This window comes from Primulina huaijiensis, chromosome 7 (genome assembly GCF_012295235.1).
Source record: "Primulina huaijiensis isolate GDHJ02 chromosome 7, ASM1229523v2, whole genome shotgun sequence".
In the NCBI taxonomy this organism is placed as follows: domain Eukaryota; kingdom Viridiplantae; phylum Streptophyta; class Magnoliopsida; order Lamiales; family Gesneriaceae; genus Primulina; species Primulina huaijiensis.
In genome coordinates, this window is record NC_133312.1 from 1,505,979 (window position 1) to 1,529,964 (window position 23,986).

The 23,986-nt window shown below is 33.2% G+C and overlaps 4 protein-coding genes across 11 annotated transcripts; all 4 read right to left on the reverse strand.

The window, feature by feature from the left end:
* Positions 1 to 984: 984 nt before the first annotated feature.
* LOC140980354 (WRKY transcription factor 71-like) lies at positions 985 to 2,686 on the reverse strand. Its single transcript, XM_073446130.1, has 3 exons — positions 2,172 to 2,686; positions 1,952 to 2,098; positions 985 to 1,550 (listed from the first exon to the last, which is right to left on the reverse strand). The coding sequence occupies exons 1-3, from the start codon at positions 2,585 to 2,587 to the stop codon at positions 1,163 to 1,165; spliced, it is 951 nt and encodes a 316-aa protein (XP_073302231.1). The 5' UTR covers positions 2,588 to 2,686; the 3' UTR covers positions 985 to 1,162.
* A 4,817-nt stretch (positions 2,687 to 7,503) lies between these two features.
* Positions 7,504 to 10,184, reverse strand: LOC140981406 (two-pore potassium channel 3-like). The gene is made up of 2 exons (XM_073447797.1): positions 8,838 to 10,184; positions 7,504 to 8,173 (listed from the first exon to the last, which is right to left on the reverse strand). Exons 1-2 carry the CDS (start codon positions 9,983 to 9,985, stop codon positions 8,026 to 8,028), a joined length of 1,296 nt encoding a protein of 431 aa, XP_073303898.1. The 5' UTR covers positions 9,986 to 10,184; the 3' UTR covers positions 7,504 to 8,025.
* A 2,040-nt stretch (positions 10,185 to 12,224) lies between these two features.
* Positions 12,225 to 15,811, reverse strand: LOC140981250 (uncharacterized). Of its 8 annotated transcripts, none has more exons than XM_073447592.1 (11): positions 15,599 to 15,807; positions 15,185 to 15,293; positions 14,835 to 15,093; positions 14,636 to 14,702; positions 14,363 to 14,391; positions 14,076 to 14,284; positions 13,794 to 13,912; positions 13,459 to 13,554; positions 13,306 to 13,381; positions 12,709 to 12,862; positions 12,225 to 12,498 (listed from the first exon to the last, which is right to left on the reverse strand). In XM_073447592.1, the coding sequence occupies exons 3-11, from the start codon at positions 15,057 to 15,059 to the stop codon at positions 12,361 to 12,363; spliced, it is 1,113 nt and encodes a 370-aa protein (XP_073303693.1). In that variant the 5' UTR covers positions 15,060 to 15,093; positions 15,185 to 15,293; positions 15,599 to 15,807; the 3' UTR covers positions 12,225 to 12,360. The 8 variants fall into 8 exon arrangements, with proteins under 8 accessions (XP_073303693.1, XP_073303692.1, XP_073303698.1 ...); XM_073447591.1 differs by having other exon boundaries at positions 15,556 to 15,807; XM_073447597.1 differs by lacking the exon at positions 14,363 to 14,391 and having other exon boundaries at positions 14,076 to 14,297; positions 15,556 to 15,811.
* An 897-nt stretch (positions 15,812 to 16,708) lies between these two features.
* LOC140980770 (uncharacterized) lies at positions 16,709 to 23,950 on the reverse strand. The gene is made up of 7 exons (XM_073446812.1): positions 23,927 to 23,950; positions 23,701 to 23,776; positions 21,741 to 21,874; positions 21,460 to 21,544; positions 20,836 to 21,360; positions 20,184 to 20,521; positions 16,709 to 19,370 (listed from the first exon to the last, which is right to left on the reverse strand). Exons 1-7 carry the CDS (start codon positions 23,948 to 23,950, stop codon positions 19,212 to 19,214), a joined length of 1,341 nt encoding a protein of 446 aa, XP_073302913.1. The 3' UTR covers positions 16,709 to 19,211.
* Between the last annotated feature and the right edge of the window lie 36 nt (positions 23,951 to 23,986).

Consider the following 23,986-nt stretch of genomic DNA (forward strand, 5'->3'; position numbering starts at 1 on the left):
TAGCTGGCTACGTAATTCTTAATTTGCACGACGGCGAACAAATTTTTTTTAGAAAAATATACATATATATATAAAACAAAACATTTTCATAACTGTGATTCTTTCTATTTTTCTTCTGTATATTATGTTTCTGTCATGCATGATAATGTATAGCATCAACCTAACATTTTGACTTTTTTGTGTCATCACTATCCTATCTATATTAAGAATGTGACTATTATAGTAACTACCTACTATTGGTATATTCATAATTTACTTATGATTACAAAAACGAAACATATTTTTAAGCATTTTACAAGTTATTATATGTATGTTTTAACTCACATAAAACTTAAAAAATTGAGAAAACCGTAGTGGATAAAATATTTTTAATTAATTAGTTAATTTTTCCAACATGCACTACTAGTATGAATTATGTATAGTCAAACTAAATAATGTCCATACAATATGCCGTGATAAACTCACCCCTAATTTGTTCGGATCTTCCAAATTTCTGTTCAAAATGTTATTTCAAGTGTTGAAAATAATGGTAGTATTTTGACTACGTATGTACAAAATGTTAGATGTTTGGTGGCACTACTGTTCTTCAGGTAATCTGATAAAGATCCTTCTCTTTGTTGTAAACGAATTTCTTTAAAATAAAAATATATCATTGTTACACTAATTAAATTTATGTCTGGTATAGTTATTCATATATATCATTCAGAAATATTCAACAAAATTAAAAAAAAAAGTAACTTCTGAATCGATTCTTTTAGACTTGAAATCTAAACATACCACATATATATTAATCTTATGAATGAATTTGGACATTGAACGTAGCTAGATTATTTAAAGCATGTGAGCGAGAGAGTGCATGTGTGTTAATTATCTGATAAGATGTAAACTATATTATTTAATTTGCGCATAATTTTTCATACCATACCTGATCAATTAATTAGTACAGCAAACAACAATGGAAGATCATGAGGTCGCTACTCCATATATGTAAATTTACCATGATAATGAACTTCATAGTATTATATTAAGTACAAATGAGTGCGATTCGTAGGTTTTGGTAAAATAATTAGGACACACGGGAGAAGATACTTTAAAAAAAATGCCTAAAGAAGATAGGAAAATATAAAGAAACCTCGGAACGGGTTAGACCTAGAATGTCTCATCAGGGCTCCTGCTTCGGGAAGACTGAGGGGAATATATCTTGCAGCGTCCCATAATCAGAAATCTGGTACTGTTGATTGTCACGTGTGTTTAAAGTTTGCTGATGATACAGATTGCTGGAGCCGCCGCCTCCGTATCCGTATACATTGTAAGGCATTTGATGAATAAACATTTCTTGATCAGGAAAGTTGGTTGGAGGGCAGTCCATTGTCAACTGCGGAGTTAGCATGGAGGGAGGGAATATTGTGGCCACGGATCCCCGGAGACTTGTCGGAAGATGGTGGTTGTGTTGACCTTCGTAGGTCGTGATGACGATCGACGGGTCTTGGTAGGATCTTTCGACGCGTTTCTTGACCGGGCATTTCTGAGTTGTGCATCTGTAGTAGCTTCTGCAAGGGGCATTAGCAGCTTTTGTTATTAAGTAGTGCGGAATATTCTTCAGACAAAGGGGTTGTTTTTAAAAATAACATCGTTGACTACGGTTGCCTGAGATCTTGAATATTGCAATTCACACTAGGGTTGTGGTGTTCAAACTACGTACAAAGGTACTGCTCAAAGAGTCATTTTTTAAAGTAGTACATAAATTTGGTTCTTCCAACATATACCGACTAAAGTACAAATGTCTGCATATAAATCTATGAGTTTTGAATGCATGCAAGTTGTTATTAGGTACGTTACGTTTAAGGTTGAATACAAGCAAGTGGATCGCGAATCATGAATATTAATTAATTAGCGTGTAATTTGTACCAGGAAACTCGATAAATTTCCAGGAAATTAACATTGAATAAACCTTGGATATGGGCTATTCTTGACTGCCTTTTGTCCATATTTTCTCCATCTGTATCCATCTTCCAAATGATCAACTTCACTCTTCGTCATGAAAGCAAATATTGGCTCCCTTTGCTTCTTCTCTCCTTTCTTCTTACCTTGGGTACCCCTTCATTCATCAATTGATAACATTAATAATTAACTTTAATTTCCACAAAAATAAATAAAAATAAGTATCTAACTCTTTCTTAGAGCAGCTGTCTCCTCCATCTTCAGGGTTCTCTTTTTTACCATCTGCTTTCTTGTTCTTGCTCACATCTTCCTCACCTGCAGCTGCCTCAGTGGAAGAAGAGGAAATCGATGAGTTGGGCGTAGTAGGGTTTTCACCACCGTCCACCACCGGTTTCTTCTCATCCGTCTCTGTGTAAAACACCTCAGAAGACGACCCAAATGAATCCGGAACGTTCTGTCCAAAGCTTCCATGCAAAATCCCGCCGGTGAAACTCAGGTAATTATTAGACTGGTCAATCATTAGCAGATTCTGAACAGATGGGTTCTGCATATAAGTAAAAGTGTTTCCGGCGGTGTTGTTGCGGCCATTATCAACATGATCTTGAAAGGGGTAGTGATAGTAATAGTCGCTGAAATTTTCAGACATGGAGATCAAGGAAAGAAGAAATAAGTAGGGTTGCAAAAGAAGAACAAGATTTGACAATTTGGGCAAATTTTGCTTGTGAAGTCTTTATATTTAAGCTTTGACGATGTATCCTATTATTTTTTATACGGGTCCCATTTTATAATACAGTTTTGATTGACAAAATTAATGAAAAAATATATATAATATAGAAAAAATGAGCATATTGTAATAAAATAAAATTGTGACACAATGCGTATAATTGTGTTAGCAGTTCAGTGAAGTAGTCTTTGTTTACGAAACGTCAATGTTTCAAAAAATTGGTTAACCTGGCAAGAACGAGTGGCCTGGCACGTGTCCCCACTGATCCACCGCCATTTTGACCAAAAGGCGACACTTCACTGGCACGTGGGAGATGTTCTTTGGTTAATTCTCCGGAGTTTGGTATCTCTTTGCCCCCCGTTGTCCCTTAATTACATATCAACTTTCCAATATTCTTTCTTTTCACATTTTTCATTATTTGATTGAAACCTAAAAAATGGTTCCATAAAGAAGAGATACAATTATTATTATTATTATCGTGAACTAAAATTTTTTTTGTATAACATGTATTTGGATAATTTATGGATAAATGGTTTTGAAACTAATAGATTTCAAAATTTTATGTATTGGAGTCGTTTAAAATCTATTTCTTCGAAAGATTAACTAATTTTGGTGTCAAAAATCATAAATTTAACAATATATGGCTCTTTGTTCAAAATCAAAGCACATGATCATATGGTCCTCTATACTTGCCGACCAAAAAAAATACTGTTGTGTTGTTATTTTGCTCTAAAAAACAAAAACATGTGAAGCATTCTTCTTTTAGAGAGCTCGCATAAACTTAATAATTTGACAGAACAAATACTATTTTTCGATATTACGCTCTCAAAACATAAACCTTTTTATGTTTTATTTTTGTTTTAATATGTTTTATTTTTTGTTTTTAAATTAATATTTAATTAAATAAATATCTAAAAAAAAATTAATGAAATATCTTATAATTGAAGCATAATAATATAGTAATATGTTTACATTCAGACGGGCAAGTATGACCGGCTTGCCATGTCACATCGCAATTCACATGCTCACTATAAATCAAATTAGGAATTTTTTTGAGGCGTGATTTTTATTTGACTCAATTCATTAAAAAAATTATTTTTTATATAAAATTTATATTTTTTACTTTAAATATTGATCTTATCCATACGTCTCACAAAAATAGATCATTGAGATTTGAGACACAGACTTCTCATATATAATATCCCGTTTGAATTTAATCTGTTCAAATGGAAATTGGAGAAATTTATATATTATTTCGACTTCACATGTAATAATCCTAAAGTATAAGGTTTGGTCAAAATCAAATCAATACTAATCTTATTACCAATTAGTGTTACTCGTTTGGAGGGATCTGCACCGACAATTACAGGAGAACTATTATATATGAACTTAACGTTTTGGCTACTCAATTATTTAAATTTAATTACATATTCCGATTAATAAACGCTTTAGTTCCTACAACTTTTGTTATTTCTTGAATATACATAATTTTTTTTAAAAAAATATAAAATGACTGTCAATAAATAATTGCTTGAATAAAGTTAATTATAATGTTTATTTAGTGTCCATGCATTGCATAAAGAACGACTAGAAAATGACCATATAGGTTGGCGCCTTATAATGTATTATATACATATAAGAACCATAATATAATTTTTTTTACGTAGATAATAAAAATAATAATTCAAATTTAGAGACTAGAAATATTTTTGAAAATAGGAAAAAATATAAATTTTAAATACTCTGTATAAAAATTTATTGTAATTTATTGAAATGGCGAATATATTATATATTGAGATCAGTTGAGTATAAATGCATGCATATCATTAACTGCAGAAAGGCTGTGATTTAGAATTTTTCCTTTTTTTTTGATAGAGATATAATATCAGTCACACGATATATGGATTTTTCTCTTTTGAAAAAGAATATCGAATGAGTCTATAGATTAATAAATTTATAAAAAAATGAAATTTGAAAAAAAAAAATCTTTATAAGTTACAAATTTGTTAAAAGAAACGATATGATTGAATATGTAAGAATTTTCCATGACAAAAAAAGGGGCATGAGATTGTTGACCTTAGTAGCGTCGACAAGTGTACGTAAGGCCGTAAATGGCCTTTGATATTTGATTCCAACCAAGTCCCGATCACTGCAGAATTCAAAGGTGGTGTGTGTGTATATATATATATATATATATATATTATGTATATTTATATGAGCATCGTTGATGAGTCACTCATCTATTGGATGTGATGAAACATATTAAAATTATACGTCTAATAAGTGAGTTGACCGTCAACGATGCTCCTATAAGTGAACACGATGAAAGTTCATCCTATCAAAATTTATATGCATAATTTCAGTGACATATCCATGAAATCTATATATTGACCTATCCACGAAATTCTTACGCAAACCATACGTAAAATTGTTAATTTTAATTAGTACAATTTAAGATTTTAAGTTATGTCATCGGTATCAATAATTTTATAATATTTGGTATATATTTTGATTTAATAAAAATTATGATAAAAGGGAACATTCATGTATAAAAAGTTTACAATACAATGTTGCAATTTGATAAATATTGGACCACAAAGTCTAAAGTTCTCAGTCGAAAAACGTGAATTAAGTCAGCTGTTGACTGATTCAATAGTCTCACTTTCCAACAAAAATAAATAAACAACGAATAAGACATATTTTAATTATATTCCCTTTTCTAGTACTATTACTTTGAGATCATCTCCGATACCTTATATACTAGTAAAAAATGCACACATATTATATATTTTATTATAATTTTTAATTTGATCAAATAATACTAAACAATTAATACGAAATTATTTTCGATTTAAAAGAGTTGTTTGATTTAAAAAAGAAGTTTTGTTTAGATTTTTTCTATGTAAAATATAGAGCGACTTGATGATGTTTTTAGTAAGATAAGAAGGGTAATTATGAAATTAAATATTTTGATGTCCTCTGAAGTAGTTACTCTACGGATTTCAAAATTAATAATATAGTATAGATAACATATTTGATTTTTATTTATATATAAATTTAATTTAGTCAAATAAATAATTAACTAATCAAATATTAAAATTTGACAATTAGAATTGTGATGTGGGTTTCAATTAAGTAAATCGACAACTCTTAATTATTTAGGATTTGAATTTTTGAGAATTTTATTGTAATTATTTATTGATTAACTGTATTATACAATACACAATGAAATTTTAACTCCTTAATTATATTTTTAATTGTGTAGCCAAAATAATTTTTTAATAAAATGTAATAATCTTAATCCAGTATTATCAACTACTTATTTAAATTTAATTTCACTATTATTCCGTTTATTTATTTTAAGCTATATATATTATTAATATTTTTAAATTTAACTTTTTAATGAAATTATTTTAAAATATAATATAAATTGTAGAATATAGTTCATCATAATTCAAATTTTTTTTTGTTTGTATACTTTATAATATATTTGATATATATTTGGCGTTCAAAAATCATATAATTAAATTATATTTTATGCATTATCTATAGACAATTGGAAGAGGAAGCAAAGTCAATTTCCCAATCATTATATCCCATCTACTCCATTTGGAATGTATATATTGAACGAGTCAACAAATTTTTTGAAACGCCAATTACTTCGGAATTTGCGTCTCATGCCAACTCTAATTGAAGCATTAGATATTCAATTAACTTGAAGATGGGAAGACATAGAATAGTGATTTTGACTTAAAATTACACTAAAATCCCACAAACTATGCACGAATAAAATAATAAAGAAATTATACCCTTTTATCGATAAGTTTTGATAAGCTGCACACATATGTGAACACCGATGAGGTGTCACGCACTCATTGGATACACAATTTTTCTATATTTCATCACATCCAATGGGTGAGTGACACCTCATCAGTGCTCATATAGGTGTGCACGATAGGTGTGCAGCATATCAAAACTGTATATATATATATATATAATTATATTTTTAATTTAATCAAATATTCACAACTCCCGAGACATTAGTGGATTAAGTAAGTTGATACTAGGTAAGTATTGTTTTTAAATGATGATCGTGCAAGACTTGACTTGGTCCACCAACCCCGATTTGTCATTAGTTTTCTAAATCATTTTTAAATTATATATTATGCAATCAAGAGTCTTTCAATATCTTTTGAGTCACTATTTTGATTTATGACCATGTTGATCTATTTCAACAGTGGGAAATGGAATAAACCATGTGGCAGATGGCTCCCCCATCTTAGTTTAAAGTTTAAACGGACAAAATTCTAAGCGTTTTTAAGTTAATAGTTAAAACTTCTGATAAATAATCTTTTCTTCGTATAATAGTATGACGGATCTGGTCGACCCACAAAAAAATATTTTGAAAATCAAAAGTAATATTTTTCATAGAACACGTCGGATTGGAGATTCATCTTACAAAATTGACTAATGAAGCAATCAGTTTTGGTGTGATTCAAATAGTTTTTGCTTTTACTAATATCTATTTAAAATGATATTTATAACTTGAAGAACTTTAGTTTGGGATATGTGGAAGCATTGAAAAAACACATTCAGCATGTACATAAAATTTGTCAGTTGAGATTTTACATGCAGTTTCGAAAACAAAGGTTGTGTTTATGTCAGATCATTTTATTCGAAAAATGGAAATAAATTATAAAAAATATTGAAAAAACGATTCCTGTAATTGGAAATTTGAAACACCTTATACTTTTTTTTAGAAAAAATTTAAAACTAAAATTGAAAATTTTGACATCCAATAATTTGAAATCAAGTAAAGAAATAAAACTAAAATAAAATGGAAAAAAAGAAAAACAACTCTGAACTGTCTTGCTACGTTACAAGACTATATATCTATTTGATCGGTCGGAAAAAAATCAATGTTATATTAATTCCTCATCATATTTTAGTTCATACTTTTCAAGTTTGCCTCATCTGATCGCCTTTGCCTTGGCACTCCATAACTAAGCAACTTATAGAAGAAACAAGAACCACTATCATATATACAACGAAATGAACATGTTGAACCTCCATAACTTTGCTAGCACCAACTGGCTGACGTATTTCCACCCAAGACGAGCCATGTATCCTGAAAGACCCCGATGCTTTGAACTTCAGGAACGTAGAAAAACTCGTTTCATCTGTTGTCCCACGATCATTCCAAACCAAAACAGAAGTCACACGGCTCCTTTGTATTTAATGATCTCTTGTATGCTAATACTATTTTCAAGAGTTCTGGTGAGGAACCACCAATTTGTAGCAGAAAACAACAGATAATATCATAGCTTCGTACAATCTGTAGATGAACTGCATCTTTTTGATCAGTGGTGACTTTCCATAAGATCGCCTAGGGTGATCTTACCACAGTTTCCAGTATCCAAACGATCAAACTGTCTGCATATCTGCAAGATGTCTTTTTCTGAAACCTTGCACATTTCTTTAAGCTTGTATATTACAAACTCGGATTTACTGCACATAACACGAGAAGGACCAACCATTTTTTAAAAAACCGAGCACTATGTCAAGAAAGAGTAAGATAAAATATATAGTCGAAACAAAAATATTGAATTTCATAATTAGATTTCATTCCTTGGGGAGTCGATATGCAAATAGAAGTATAGTGTTAAAATATACAGAGTATTTTTCACTCGAACCATAAAATTTGTATCCATCAGAAGAATTTGATGGGAATACCCTGGTGCAATTGTTACCAGTACACAGGATAAAGTTATTACTTCACCTTGAAATGTGAGAAAAGTTAAATTATATATGGATGTAATCCATCTCATAATCGAGAAACTAAAAAGGCCATCTTAACAATTAAAGAACAAAAATAATTTTCAAGAAGCAATGAACACGAAAAGATCTCAATTGCCTATTTAAGTGAAATTCCTAAGTTCAGGGCAGGTTCATGAGAAGGAGGTACACTGGTTGGTTCTTGGACCTGTATATAAAGACGCACATAAGTTCGGAAACTATAGTTTAGTTCTTGCATAATTTGGAGGTTCAAAATGGATACACAGGTGCTAAACTAATACCTAGTAAACCATCTCGATTTAAATATGTCAACACATACTTGTATCAACTACAATTTCAAGTTAACTAAATTACTGACAGATAATTAAGAACATACCTCACAAAACCATTGTTATCAATATCAGCAGCAAGAAATTGAGCTACAGTCATATCTTGTCCAAGCACCCACTTTGCCATCCTTCTATGCCGCTTATCGACTCTGGCCTCAGCCAAGTAAAGAAAGGCTCTAGCAACCGCAAGCGTAGACACAAGCAACCAAACCGATGCAAAAATCCGACCCGTTACAGAATTAAATGCCCTGTCACCATATCCAACGGTTGTGACAGACATAACCGACAAATAGAATGAATCCAATAAATTCATCTTCTCAACAAAATGCAAAACAGCAACTCCAATTCCAATACAAAGAACCACAACCCCCAAGGCCAGTGTCACTTTCATCCGAATCCTCATCCTCCCCTTTTTCACATCAATAATATAAGATCCAGGATCATGAGATCCCCTACCCTTGATAGTCCTTAAAAGATAATTCTCTTGTAAATCAAGCACATAACTAACCATCCCAGATAACAAAATATCAATAAACCCAAACCCCACAAGTACAAATGCAATAGAAAACAGCTTAGTTAAAGTACTATCAGGGGTTATGTCGCCATACCCAATGGTACACATAGTCACAATGCAAAAGTACAAAGCATCAACCACAGCATGTGTCTCAACCCCCCTGAATTTATCCTTGTTGACAAAGTAAATAACCACACCAAGAGCCAAATACACGATCAAAAGCAGAAAACCCTGTCTCACAATTGAAGATTTACCAAACTGTGGCTTCTTTGTGCAAGAAGAATGGTCGATCTCATTGATGGTAGCCATGGCAGGCGCAGTCTTGGACCTGTGGAGATTGCTTTTGGAAGCTGAATAGTTGGGATCATGCAACCAAGATTTTTGGTTTTCTGGATCAAGATTGGATCTTTCATCGTCAATATTGGTAATAGAAGGTTTGGGGGAGGTGAGGCTTAAAGTCAAGGCCTCGAGAATGCTTGAAGAGGAAGTCTCCTTCAGAAGGGATGATGAAGATAAAGGGGAACCAAATATGAGCATGTCTTTGAGTTCTTTAGAGGAAGGGGTGAGGGGCGTGGGCGGAACCGTAATTTCAGCGTTTTCTGGTACAGGGCAAAGCGGTGGTGGCGGTGGTGGTTGTGGCATTCTGGGGCTGACATAAGGGAGGAGGGGTTCTTTTTCCATTTGGGTTGCGAGGGGGAATAGGCGTTTGAGCTTGTTGAATTGCCGTTATGTTCCAAGATTCTCGGTGGTGGCAGCGGCGGCGACGGTGGGGATGCAAGCAGTTTGAGAATCCTTACAAAAGGTCAAATGGTTCGGTTTGCGATCTGTGATTCTTGGATGTGCCTACATTGGAAGCTATTAGGTAATGATTGTTTGCAAAATTAAGGAATCAAGTCGGTCATANCTGGAAATTCGAATAAAATGGGGATGGATGATGGATCGTTGACTAAGCATTAAATTAAAATAATTCAATTTATGTATTAGGGGTGTCAAAATGCAACACCACCCGTCAACCCGACACTACCCAACACGAAAAAAATCAGGTTCGGTTCGGGTTGGGAGGATTCGGGTTAGTGTCAAGTTAGACGGGTTTCGGGTTGGGTCACGGATTGACCCGAATTTTTTTTTAAAAAAATATTACTTATATTTTTATATATTGCATGTTTGAAAAAATTGATTGTATATTTATATGATAAATTTTCATCATTTAATATTATTTGGTTTATTTTTTATTTTTTTAACAATTATTTATTGATTTAGTAAATATATTTTTAATTTTCTACAATTAAACTGTCAAATTTAAATCAGAAATTTTGTTATTATGTGTTTAAATAAAAATATTATTATTATTTTTTATTTTTTAGAAATTTTTCATTAATATTTAAAAATAAAATAAAAAAAATTAGGGTCAGGTGGGTTAGACGGGTTCGTGTTCGGGTTGGGGGTTTTCGGGTTGGTCCGGGTCGAAAAAAATTCGTTGTTGACCCGAAACCCGATCCACCCGACCCGATTGACACCTTATTTATGTATAAATGTTGGAAATTTAATTTAATCAAGTTAAAACGTGTGATATGGCACAAATCATGCAAGTGTTCTTCGAACATACGTATGTACTGTCATTAGACTGCCACAGAACCTGGTAATCTTGTCTTCTAGGAAAATATCAAAACTAGATATCAATTCAATTTAGAAATTTTTTTTACATCTTAAGATATGGTCAGCATTGCACTTTATAAATTCAAAAGCTTTGAATTGTCTATTAAATTAATGGATAATTTAATAATTATGATACATGGAAAAGAAATTTAAATGACACATGCTGCTTCAAAAAAAGTAAATTAAATGACATATATTGTATCTATTAATATGATATATGTAATTGGGAAAAATGACATGCAAAAAGTAATCAATGTCACGGTCTCTAGTTCAACTAAAGATGACAATAAATCGGATTTGGGTAGAATTTATATCCTCCATCACCTTATCTATTTATCAGATGACAAAAACTTGTGTGAGACGGTCTCACGGGTCGTATTTGTGAGACAGATCTCTTATTTAAGTCATCCATGAAAAAGTATTACTTTTTTATGCTAATAGTATTACTTTGTATTGTGAATATAGGTAGGATTGACCCGTCTCACAGATTAAGATCCGTGAGACGGTCTCACATGAGACTCACTCTTATCATAGTCATAATCATCCTTATCGTCATTGGATATTCAATTTCATCATTATACACATACATGTTCCATATTGAATATTCATATCGTATGTATTTTCTCAAATTTGAATTATTTCAAGTAAGATACATATATTTACTAAAATGTTGAGAACATTATAAAAAATAAATATAAAAATTATCAATTAAATATTATAGAAAAATAACAAAATATTAGAAACAATTTATTTTAACATAATTATGCTGCAAAAATAACATCAACTTCTTACTAATAATTTTCTCCATTTCATCATACTAATATAATTCAACAAATCATATTAAAATTAACATTATAGCCGAAAAATATTCGGGTCGTATATAGACAGGATTCTTTAAGACCCGCCTCCATCCCCATACCTGAAAATCTTCATACCCGATTACTCATTTATTTAATCGAATAAAAAATCTTCTCCACACCCTACTCCATTCGTGACGGGTATCGAATTTTCCATCGGGTTCAAAAGAAACCGTCCACCCTACGTTAAATATATAACTAGCATGTATATTGTAAAATGATATTTGAGACTAAATATGTGATTAAGAAAAAAGAAGAGATACAAAAGCTCACAAAAGGTATTTAGGATTATCAAAACTAAATTCTAAAACAAATTAACACAAAATAATCAAAGTAAAATTTTTTTTAAAGTCAAATTAAATTATTTTAAATTCAAAATATTATATTCAAGTATATTATTAAGAGTATTTTAGAAGAAAAAATGTTATGACAATCAGCATGATGGTAATGTTGTACAAACGTTCTATGTATGTTCACAACTTTGAGTTACCGAGTGAATGTAAATGCAGTTTTTATTCTCAGAACCTTTGCTGACAAAATATATCAGGAAGCCAACTGCAATTCTTGAAACAGATCGCAGGAAGTAACCCATAAATCCTCAGCAAGCTTCACATTGTGAGAGAGCGCCGAAGATTTCAGACAACACCCACTTCCTCCGAAAAAGTATACTCCTGATATTTCCTGAAATAAATTGAGGAGCGAAATAAATTAGGGGGCGATTTCTTAAATTAGAAGGAGCCAAACAAGTTCGTAGCTCGATTCCTTGATTATTGATTATAATTGATGCTTTGGAGTCTAAAACCTCGAGTATCATTCACAATAGAAACAATTGGTAAAAAACTAAACTATGCATTCAATAAGCAGTACACAATTAGAATGTCAGATGCTTACTGGAGGGGCAAGCGCTCCATCAACTATTGCGCGTACACCGGTTTCAGAAGAGTGAAGCAGACCCAAAATATTCAAGACTATATAAGCCATCTGGGAGATGCACGAGGGAATTTCTCGCATGATATTGGTTTTCACGGCTCCAGGATCTACGGCACTTGAGTATCAAGAAAGCCAAAATCGATTAGAAAACATCGAAAGCATGACTTGGAGTCACGACAATTATCACACTCGTGCTATGAACATTCAGCAATGTAAATGTGTAATAGACTGAAAATTGCGCAGTAAACCATATAGTTTAATCATAACACGACTTTTTTCCACAGCCAAAAAATGACAAGAAACCAAACAACAATAATTAAAATTCATCCACGATGATCAAAGTTCTATACATACATCCATAATCCATGGGAATCTCTACAACTTAGCACAATTTTTTAAGTCTAGACTTGTAACAATCATTTGATGCTCTTATTGTGTCACTTTTGCAACATGCACTAAAATCATAATATCGTAAGGTACGTCACAATACTCAGCTAGGAACAAAAGAAGTTTGAAATGAAACAAGATGATACAACCGAATTAATGAAAATTGCTTACACAACAGAGAGGTGATGAGATTTCTCTGCTCTGCCAGCTTGTCGATGAAGTTCATACGTGAAAAGTAGAAGGCATACTGTCAATCGAAAATGCTCTTAGCAATCAAAATGGCAAACAATCAAATTAACCTGAGTTTCAAAAGAAGCTTCTCACATTTAGAAAACTCGTATATTTGAGCATAGGGGTAGCACCTAGATTTCAAAAAACACGTTCCTGAAACAGTTTCTCTGTCTGCCGGCATGTCCCAAACTGAACCCAAACGAAACAACAATGCTCATGAAAGACCAAATAGAGTTCATTTTGTTCAGAAAGTGCGACCATCATCAGAGTGAGAAATTTTGATCAAATGGGAAGGACATGGACATGGTATACACATAGATCATTAGAAACAGCCAGTTGAGACGGTAATTGAAGTGGAAGCGGAGGCTAAATGACAACAGCATGACATTGTCACGACTTCATATAGTGCAGGTCATAAACAAACTTACCATTCCAATGTGTAAAGGATGAGACATTGACCACACGAGAAGGAACGGGGCTATTTTCCAGAAGAGGAAGTAAAACTTTGGTAAGACAAAACGCACCAATATAATTAATAGCCATCATCCTGAAAAATTAAGCAAATTTAATTGTTTGCTTATTTTCAGATACATAAACAGCAGACTATTTTATTCTCTTCCTATCTTGGCTTTAATTTTACAAGTAGTCAAGCCAGTCTACTACAAATTATGTGATGCTATGACAATTATAGGGAAATACTCAGTAATAACTGATCATATCCTTCTGAGGTGATTCTACAAGAAGTTGCCAGGATCCCAGCATTATTTATCAGGAGCTGAATAGAAGGATGAATGTTTGAATCTATTAGCCAGTGATGAATAGAGCTTTTGAATTTGATGATCGATTTTAAGGAAGATAAATCAAGCTGAAAAGCTTTCAAACACGCGTCATTGTTTTGACTTCTGATATCAGACAAAACCTGAAAAATAAAACTATTGAAAAATCATTCATTGTAAAGTGGGATGTGCATTGCTGATGTAAAAAGCAGGTGCAACACCTTTGACAGCAGTTCAGATGACCGTCCAACTGCAAGTATGAGAATAAATTATAATTCAACTGAGAAAAAAGATAGACTACTATTTTTTTGTTAATCAACATGAAAGAGGATGATTTTCTCGATAAGAATCCTAGCATGTAATAATAAATTGATTTTCAAAAAGAGCGATCTTCCACATTTTAAAAAATGTAAAAAACTATGGAATAAGTTGAAATATTAAGCACGTTATGTGATTATAAATTTCTTATAAAGGAAGAGTAGAAGAGAGAATACCAAGAACAACATAAAAGCCCTCTTTTGAGAGAGCATGCGCCGCAGCAGCGCCCAGACCAGATGTGGCCTGTAAATCAATCAGCCAAAACAATATATTTGCCTCAATTCTAGCATTTATAACTGCTTATTGCATTGTATCAGAACCATATGCATTCACAATCATTACGATCTTATAGAAGGACAATGATGATCAATTTACCCCTGTTATTACGCAGATGGGGAGCCCCCTCAGAGTCGCTGCCTTGGATTTGGGTTCTTGGGGAGAACCACCAGAATAAATTTTCGATTTTGACAAGAAAAGGGTATGGGAGAACAACTTCAAGAAGGAAAAAATGAGAGATAGAGTCCAAAGGACTGCCATCCTCCAGAATTGCACAGTGCATATAAACTGAAAAGCCTCTGTTACCACCTCCAGCACTTTCATCCTTTGTTCTCCAACGCTTTGAGAAGTCTAAAAACTGACTAAGCAAAGAAGAATTCAACCTTCTCTTTTGCGTTACAGAGGAAGTAATCGCACCCACAGGATATAAAAAATCTGAAATTTCTCACTTGAGGAGACTTTTAGACCGCCATTGCTGTAGAAATATTGGTTAACTTGCACGAGTATGAAACGTCTCTCAGTACCACAGAGCAAGCACTCGATGAATTCCTCGAATACCTAAAATCGAGTTTTATTCACATGAATGAAGATTATAATCTAGTAAACATAAAACCTCCAAAACACATTAGAAGCTACGAAAAATACAAATTGTATGCACTAGTTTCTCCACAGGAATAAATCATGCATCATCGTATCAACCTAAAAATCATAACGATATCCAAAAATCACTTAGAAACGACAGGGATATACAAAATCTAACGATTTTTACATAATTCCAAGCACGAAACGAGCAGGATTGAAAAACACAAAATTAAATTACTCGGAAAAGCAAGAGTTAAGAAGGTCATCCTGTGTATTCTCACTCAAAATCATTGCTCCTCGGCGACGCCAACCGCCAGACCGCTGCCGCGTGCGGTGTGATTTTCTGGTCTTCACTCTGTTGTGTTTGGCTTGTTGCTTCGCCCGCACTGCTTTGTATGTTTTGAAAAAAAGTATAATTGCACGGGAGTTTTATTAATTTTTGTTACATGCAATCCACTTTTAATTTTGTGGTAAAAATTGACAATTGTAACCTCCCATTGATTGTTTTTTTATTTTTCTTTTTTGGGAAATTTATTAATAATTGCTTCCTAAAATAAATTTATCTAGGACTTTAGTTATTCAAAAAAGTAGTTTAAATTTATAAATATCCATAAATATGAAAAATACATAAAATATAATAAAAATGTATCTAATTAAACTCATTGCTAATTATATGTATCATCTTACTTTAATTTGTTTCCAAATTTTCCTATGAAGTGAACTTTTATTCTTATGTTTTTTATATTTTATCTCGAGATTTTAAAAGATTTGGGTGATCATTTTTTTTGGAAATTTTGTTAAAGCATAAACACAAAACATATATAGGTTCAGTTTAAGATTCTTTTTAGTTATTCTAGATTATTTTTTTACGAAATATCTATATAATATTGCATACATTTTAATTGTAGGCTTGAAAAAAAAATTATATACATTCATATCATATATTTTCATCATTTAATATCTATTTTATACAATTTTTTATTTTTTTTATAACAAGTGCTTAATTAATTTTGAGAATATATTTTTTATTTTTTACAATTATACTTTCAAATTTAAATAATATATAACTATATATTTTTTTATAGTTAGTCATGTTCGTGTTCAGGTTTGGATTCAGATTTTCTGGTTGATTAGGGTTTGAGCGGTTGATCATTTTTTTTAATAATATCATGTATCAACACGATCTGAACTCACACAAATTAACACCCTAACAAGGTGCAACATAAATACTATCCATACAAAGACTGCTAATTCAAAGTACACCAAATCACTTTGGCTCGTTAAAAGTTTGAGTCAACCGCGACGCGACTCAAGCCAATTTTCACATAAAGGGCAACCACTAAAATTTGCATGAAAAAGCATCCTAAAGAAACATTCGCGTAAATAATGGATAACCAACAAAACATGTAACTGATATGCCATTGTCATCATCAAAGTCTTAGTCGACTGGAACAAAACAATATTCCACTACATCAAAATGTTCAGTCTTAAAAAAGCAGTCTGGTATTCTCACGTTAGAAATCTAGTATCTGTATGTTATCCAACATTCCAAAATCCAATCTAAATAAGGTGCTAGGAGATTTGAATCTCTACTAATACTTCAAAACAAAACTTGATGGATTAAAAGATCCATACCGGAAACTCTAATGATAAAATCAGAAAGAAGACTAAGAGATTTGATAGAAAATAAAAGATCCTTTACCAAACATGCCTAATGTTGTATTGTCTGGCTTAAGCTTCTTCAAACAACCTGCAGTAAGGTATTCAAAAACTGTGAAAGACAGAAGGATAGTAAGAATAAGCTTCTTGACCCATATGTTACATTGATTACAGGATATTATTCAGCCAGACATTTTCCAAACCTGTTGGTAGCCTTAAAACCAAAGCTTTCACTGGTATTCTCTATTACAATAACCAACCTTAATCAAGGTTTTCCAATTTCAATATCGTCATTATCTATGATCTGAAATACAAACTGTTTAAATATCAACAGTTTCACTTACAAGTTACATCAGCAAGTTTACTAAGGTCCTCAATGCTAAAAGTATATTTCTGAAAATAAGAAACAAGTACACTGTGCCAAGAGACAAGTAGGTTACTCGTATATTGTGATGCATAGCATAACATGCTAAGATAGTATTCTGGTGTTCAAAATAGTTAATCATTCATTATCTCATAAAACAGTTTGCATACCTATATGACCCGAAAATAAGTGCCAAGCAAAATATTTAATAAGAATCTATTGATGAACTAAAGAACCTGGGTCGTGAAACTTGGTGCACACATTAGGAAGTAAAATATAATGCTTAGATACACCAAATCATCTGGTGATCAACCTATACGGCAGAAACTGGGTGCATATGTACTGACCACATAATGTATTAAACCCAAAAGAATTTGGACAGATGTTTTACTAACCTCTTTCTAAGTCAAAAAGCACAACCTCAGCTTCAGTTAAGCTGCCTCAAGATGATGACAAAAACAATGTGGGGAAAGGCACTCAAACATTTTCCATCGCCCTAATCTTTCACTTTGTCTATCCTCCCACCTCCACACATGTTTAATATAACTAAAAGATTTTGAAATAAATCTATCTACTACAATTAACTGAAAAAATACTATGTTCATCGGCTAATATTATTAAAATCTTTGGAAAGCAAATAAAAACTACAACATATGGCTGCAAAAATAAAGTAGAAGACGAGGGGGGGAACAGATACAATTGATATAGCATTATCATAAGATATCTCGCACAATGTTAACTTCTGAATGCTATGTACTGAGACACTTAAAAGTAGCTTTCCATGGTGGAAAGAAGGAATAGAGAGAGAGAGAATACAGAACCATTATTACTCCCTCATGCAAACTTTATAAACAGTTACATCATATACTTCCTTTCATTTTACTGGTCAACTTAAAACATGATTAAAAGATGGAGATTAAAAAGGGTATAACCATCCTCATATTTTCCCTTGAAAACTCAATTATTTACTCTCGTTTTGTGAACACAAGTATGGTTATAAAAAAATTATATATATATTTATTTTTAGTTGAGATCGATATGAAAGCAATTTTTTTCCAACAGCAGCTTTTAAGTTAACAATTTTTTGACGGAGAGTGTTATCGACTATGTCCCACAAGTTCAAATCATGCCACTAAGTAAAGACAGGAGTAATTTCCAACAAACATGAGGACAGCAACCGTAGGTTTACTTCACACCGTATCGGGTGTTTATTGAACGGAATAATTTAACTAAGCCAGATAACAATCTCACTGTCCAGATTCCATTATGCATCGACCGCTGGATATAAAGCATTGCCATTTTGCCTTTGTCCATCCTTGAATAGCTTCTGCATACATGGTTAATGCTTGACACTTTACATTACTCAGGCGGGAAGTCATACATTTTGTTGCATGCAAGTTTTGCAATATTTCACTTAAGAAACATAATTTAGAAATCAATTCATACACACTGTGAGAACTGAGAAGCACTGTGTCTATAGTTGTACAAGTTTCAAAAAAAGGAACCTTGTGGCCCTAACTTCTGGCATAAACTAACCTAAACAGCTAGAGACAACCTCACGAAATAACATGAGTGGAAAACCCAACACAAAGCCCAAGCCTCTATCTGAATTAGAGAGATCTACAGATAGGTAGGAAGAAAATATGTGCATGAGTTGAATCAATTAGGAGGACTGTCTTTTATCAGTAAAGAAATTCTATCAACTCAAAAAAGGTATAGGAAGCACAAAAACAAAAAACAAAGACCGTCCTAAAAAGTTGAAGAGATCGAGAGCAGCAAAAGAACTAGTAAGAATAGACGAGGAGCCCTTATTCCTTGTTACCAAGAGATCGAGAGCAGCAAAAGAACTAGTAAGAATAGACGAGGAGCCCTTATTCCTTGTTACCAAATTTCATAGCAATGATGGGCCGTACATCATCCGCATCAACCAAAGTCTCTAAAAATGGAAGGAGTGAAATGAGGGCACAATCTGTCGGGTCATCAAACCAACTCCTAATAGGAATGCCGTTATTTACCTGCAGCTTGAAAACCTGAAAACCATCACAAGCATAATGTTCAGTGCCAAGGATATACTTATGACATATTTAGGATCTAACATCTAAGGAGGATGCAGCCAGCTGTTTTAAACCATCCAAAGTGTAGGTGATGCAGGCATAAAAATTAATACTTGTACGATACAAAAAATATAAGTGTAGCAGAGCAATCTCATTCAGTTAAAAATAAATTAGGATTGTCTTCACTGCCACAAATAGGAATTTGTAACTTATTAAAGATTTAAACCTCAGCTAACCCAGTAAAGTGACTTCTAGGGGAAACAGGCACGGAAGAGGGAGAAGAAGGTGAGGGGGGTGAGGATGCTTAAGATCAGATCATTTGTTGGTTTAGGCTTGGCGTAGAAATTGAATCAGCTCGTACTTTCAATTATGGACTGTTTCTGTTGGTTAATAGAACTTTTATTTGAATCAATTTATTGCCGGTTTATTCTCACCCAAAGTATGTTTACTACTGTTAACTAATCTAGCATGCTAAATTAGTGAATTAACTTATATTTATATTAATCATCTAGGAGGATGTCGGACGCTGTACTCAGGATACCCTTGATACTAACTAGAAGGAGCGCACAACCTTACCTAAATGGAGCACCCAGTGTCCTTACAAGATAATTAATGCAAAGGAGTATTGATTAACCAGTTAGGTGCTAAATATGGGTAAGATCACTGGCAACAAGTTGAAATTTTGTATTAAAAAAATTACTTTTTAATCAAAATTTCAAGGTAAGAACTGAATCAAAGAAATCGAACAATGCCGAGAATTTAATGAAGCACTAGGAATATAGTTTCGACCTGTGGGGAGTTATCAATTATGGCAACCTTTGCAAGATCAACACCTAAAACAGTTAGGTCTTTCACATAATTTCCCTCTAAAATGATGCATGATTCCCGATATGCCCGTTTTGATAGAAGCTTTCCTTCTGGATCCAGGATATCTAGAAGTTGTTTGGCATAGATGCTTTGGCTAGCCGTGAACACCATGATATCAAACAACTCTCCCACTCTTTTCAGAAAAACATTGAGGTGAGGCCTTTTTTTCACATACACAGTATGCTCTTTCATGTTGAAGATAACCGGAAATGTGAAGTCCGCATCCTCACAATAATCCAATGTAGAATGCACAAGCGTTTCTGTACACAGCCAAGGAAAGTTTCTTAAATTAATTTTTTCCTCCTGGAAGTGACTAGAGCAAATATTTGTGTCGCCAACTTTTAGACCACTCAATAAAGCACAAAAACACAGAATTAAAAAATTGCACGATTTCTTAAGATCGAAACATTCTCTAGAGTCTAGAGCTTAAAGCGTGAAAGTGCACTTCGCTTATTCACATCTAACTATCGATGTACCCAATCAAGGTTGGCACAAAATGCATGAAATTTTCAGAAGTGTAAAACTCATATAAAGTTACATAAAATGCTTACAAGTATTAAGACAATGCAATTACCATCCAAGTCAAGTACTAAGGTGATCCGCGGAGTTTCCTTCGTATCAGATGAATAACATAAAGACACGTCTGGCTGGCCTGGTATATTTCTGATATAGATCTGTGGATCAAAGCACTCATAATCTGGGTCATGACATTTATTTATGTCAGCCTCCAGATCACAAGGTCTTAATTGATGGATAGCATCGCATAAATTTGAATTTCCTGCATCTAAGATGGCTTCTCCGGATGCTCTGCTATCATGGTCCTGTCCAACATCAAAAGTATCTTCTAAAAAAGGTAATATCCTGTACTCTTCAGCCACATCAGAAAGTAGACTAGACTCTTTGCGTTTGTAATCAAGCCAGGACATATTTTCTGTTTTATCATCATATATTGAATTGCTTTCAACATATGGACCAGGAAAAATAATCTCAGAGTCGTATAAATCTGAAGCATCGCATGCTTGAGATTCACATTGGTTTCTGCTGCTAGCATCACCACTTTCTTTGATATCTAACTGTAGCACATAAAGATGATCAATTCCTGCAGAGCAGTGAGATGAGTAAGATATGATATCGATAAACTTTATGGCGTGCATGCTCCCTCAATTGTAAGTATCGATATAAAAACTGCAGTATATACCTTCATTATTTCGGAATTCTAGAGACTCTAGGATGGAGGAAAAAATTGTATCCACATTTGATGAGCAGGGGGATGGTTTAGTATCCTGCATGTGTTTCATACAACACAATTAAGTGTGAGACTAGTATATTAGCAAATTCTTTTATGCGATTTTCATGAATAAGGCTCCGGGAGGACTTCTCAGAAGCTTGTATCAAAACACTAGACTAATAAAAACAGTAAAATGTATAGTAACAAATGGCATTATTAATGCTGAATTATAGAACAAAGAATGTGTTTACCAAATTATCTGCAGCTGAAGAATCAGGTTTATTGAATTGCTGCTTCTGCAAAAAATGTTCTACATCAAAAAATTCGTCATGGTTGGTCTCAGTCCCTGCAGTTTCCAGAGCATATACTTTATCATAAAATGAAGCTGCATTATATACCGATATGCATCAAGCCATATGAATATACACTTGGCTACTTAATAATCTAAGTATATAATGAATTAACAGTAGAAATATCAGCACGAGATAGAATCTTAAAGGAGGTTCACAGTCTACAATTGCAGAGTACAAACAAGAAATGGAAGAACAGCCAAGGGAAGTAAAATAACATTGTGTTTCGTAAATCAACCTTTCAATCTCCACAACATCGGTGCCCCATAAATCTTAGACAGGTGATACCACATAGAGACATCCAGCCGTGGGTTATATGAGGCACCAGAGTGGGTGTGGTCTCAATTGGGGAAACATTTGTCAACTTTTTCTTTCTCCTTTCTGTTTTTCTGTTAACTGATTTTAGATAGGTCCATTTTGTATATCATTCATAGTCACCACATGATTATTTCATGGCAAACACTGATACAAGATTAGTTGGAAACAAATCCCACCTGAAAAAGAGCTAGCAAAATTCAGGATAGGCTCATGCTCACCATGAAAACTATTCTGAATACAAGTTCCAACTTCTTCTACATTTTGATAAATTCTGGCAGGAGAGAGAGGATTCTTGGATATCACACATGACTTCCGACAGACATGGAGACAATTTTTTTCTGTTACACAGCCAGTGGTTGACTTGGTTTTCATTCTTAATGATGGCATTTGATCTGAATTTATGATACGTATAACGATACTGGATCAAAACCATCAGTGGTGAACACACTCTTTAAGTTCATCAGAATCACAGAAGACTGAGAGGGGAAACATACATGATCAGATCAGCAACAAATGACTGCAAGCAAAACAAGTTTCCATTAACAGATGTTTCGCAATATAAACCAAATAAATAAAGCGGTTGACGGAAAATCGAATAATCCAGAAAAAATTTAACTCATCCCAACTATAATAGAAATGGCCTGATATAGTAGGTAAAGCTAACGTTGCAAACCTGTGATTGACAATTGTCAAAACAGAATACTAATTACGCCCATCATTAGCTTAAGGAAAATAAAGAAATCTATCTCTAGGTTGACTACTTTCAAATCAAAGTGATCTGAAGGACATCACAGTATTAGATAAAGGTGATAAAAAAGTCAACGAATTACATATTTTCACCCAATTTGGACCATATGTTTGACTCGAATAATTAGTACAATCTTGGCGTAAATAAGAGAACACCTTAACATATCTAGACGGAAAACCAAAAGTTTTTTCCAGAAAGCATAAGAATCCGAAGCAGAGCAGCAAAAAAATTCAAGTTCCTTCCAAGAAAACCCAAATTATTCGAGAAAAACCCCCCAAGAAAATGAATTCAATACAACTCAAGCACTTTAATCACAGAGAATAAAATTGAAATTAATAACAGAATGAGAAATTAAATATATCTCTATCCGGTGACAAAGCCCTAAAAATTCAAAACATCAACGAATCAGAATTCGCAAAGCACGAGAATACGAAGCAAACCCGTAAGACACTCAAAGATCTTTCCCATAAAACCCCAATTATTCCAGAAACCCCGCGAACATGGAAGTCAACTCCTCCAAAAACTTCCTTCAGAACAAACAACAAGTCCACAAAACAGCTACAACGTAGAAACCCACAATTCAGACACTTACTCCACAATTAAAACCCGAGAAACTAGAACATCATCATACAGGAATTCAACACTCTTGATCCAGAACTCGGTTATCACAGTAATCCACACAAAAAAATCGTTTCCACTTGACTCGTGTATATCATGCAACTAAATTATTTGGTGTACAGCCAAAAACATCTTTCTTTGGCACAATCACAAGTTTGATATTGGCTCCCGGTTTACCTGTGGAACACCAAGTCTCCTCTTCCCCTTCACTCTCTCTAACGACGCGCTTTCCCACCGTATAGATTGGTCGGCACTCGGGTATTTATACCCAGATGGCTGCGTGCTGGATAAGTATACTTACGTAATCTACTACCGCAGCAATAAAAAGTTGTACCCAAGCCCATTGATAATTATAGTATTCTAATTCAGAATTTATTATTCTGTCAATTGATGATAAATATACTATGAAATTTGGGTGTTGAGACATATTTTAATGTTGTCACGACTCACGTAGATTTATGGA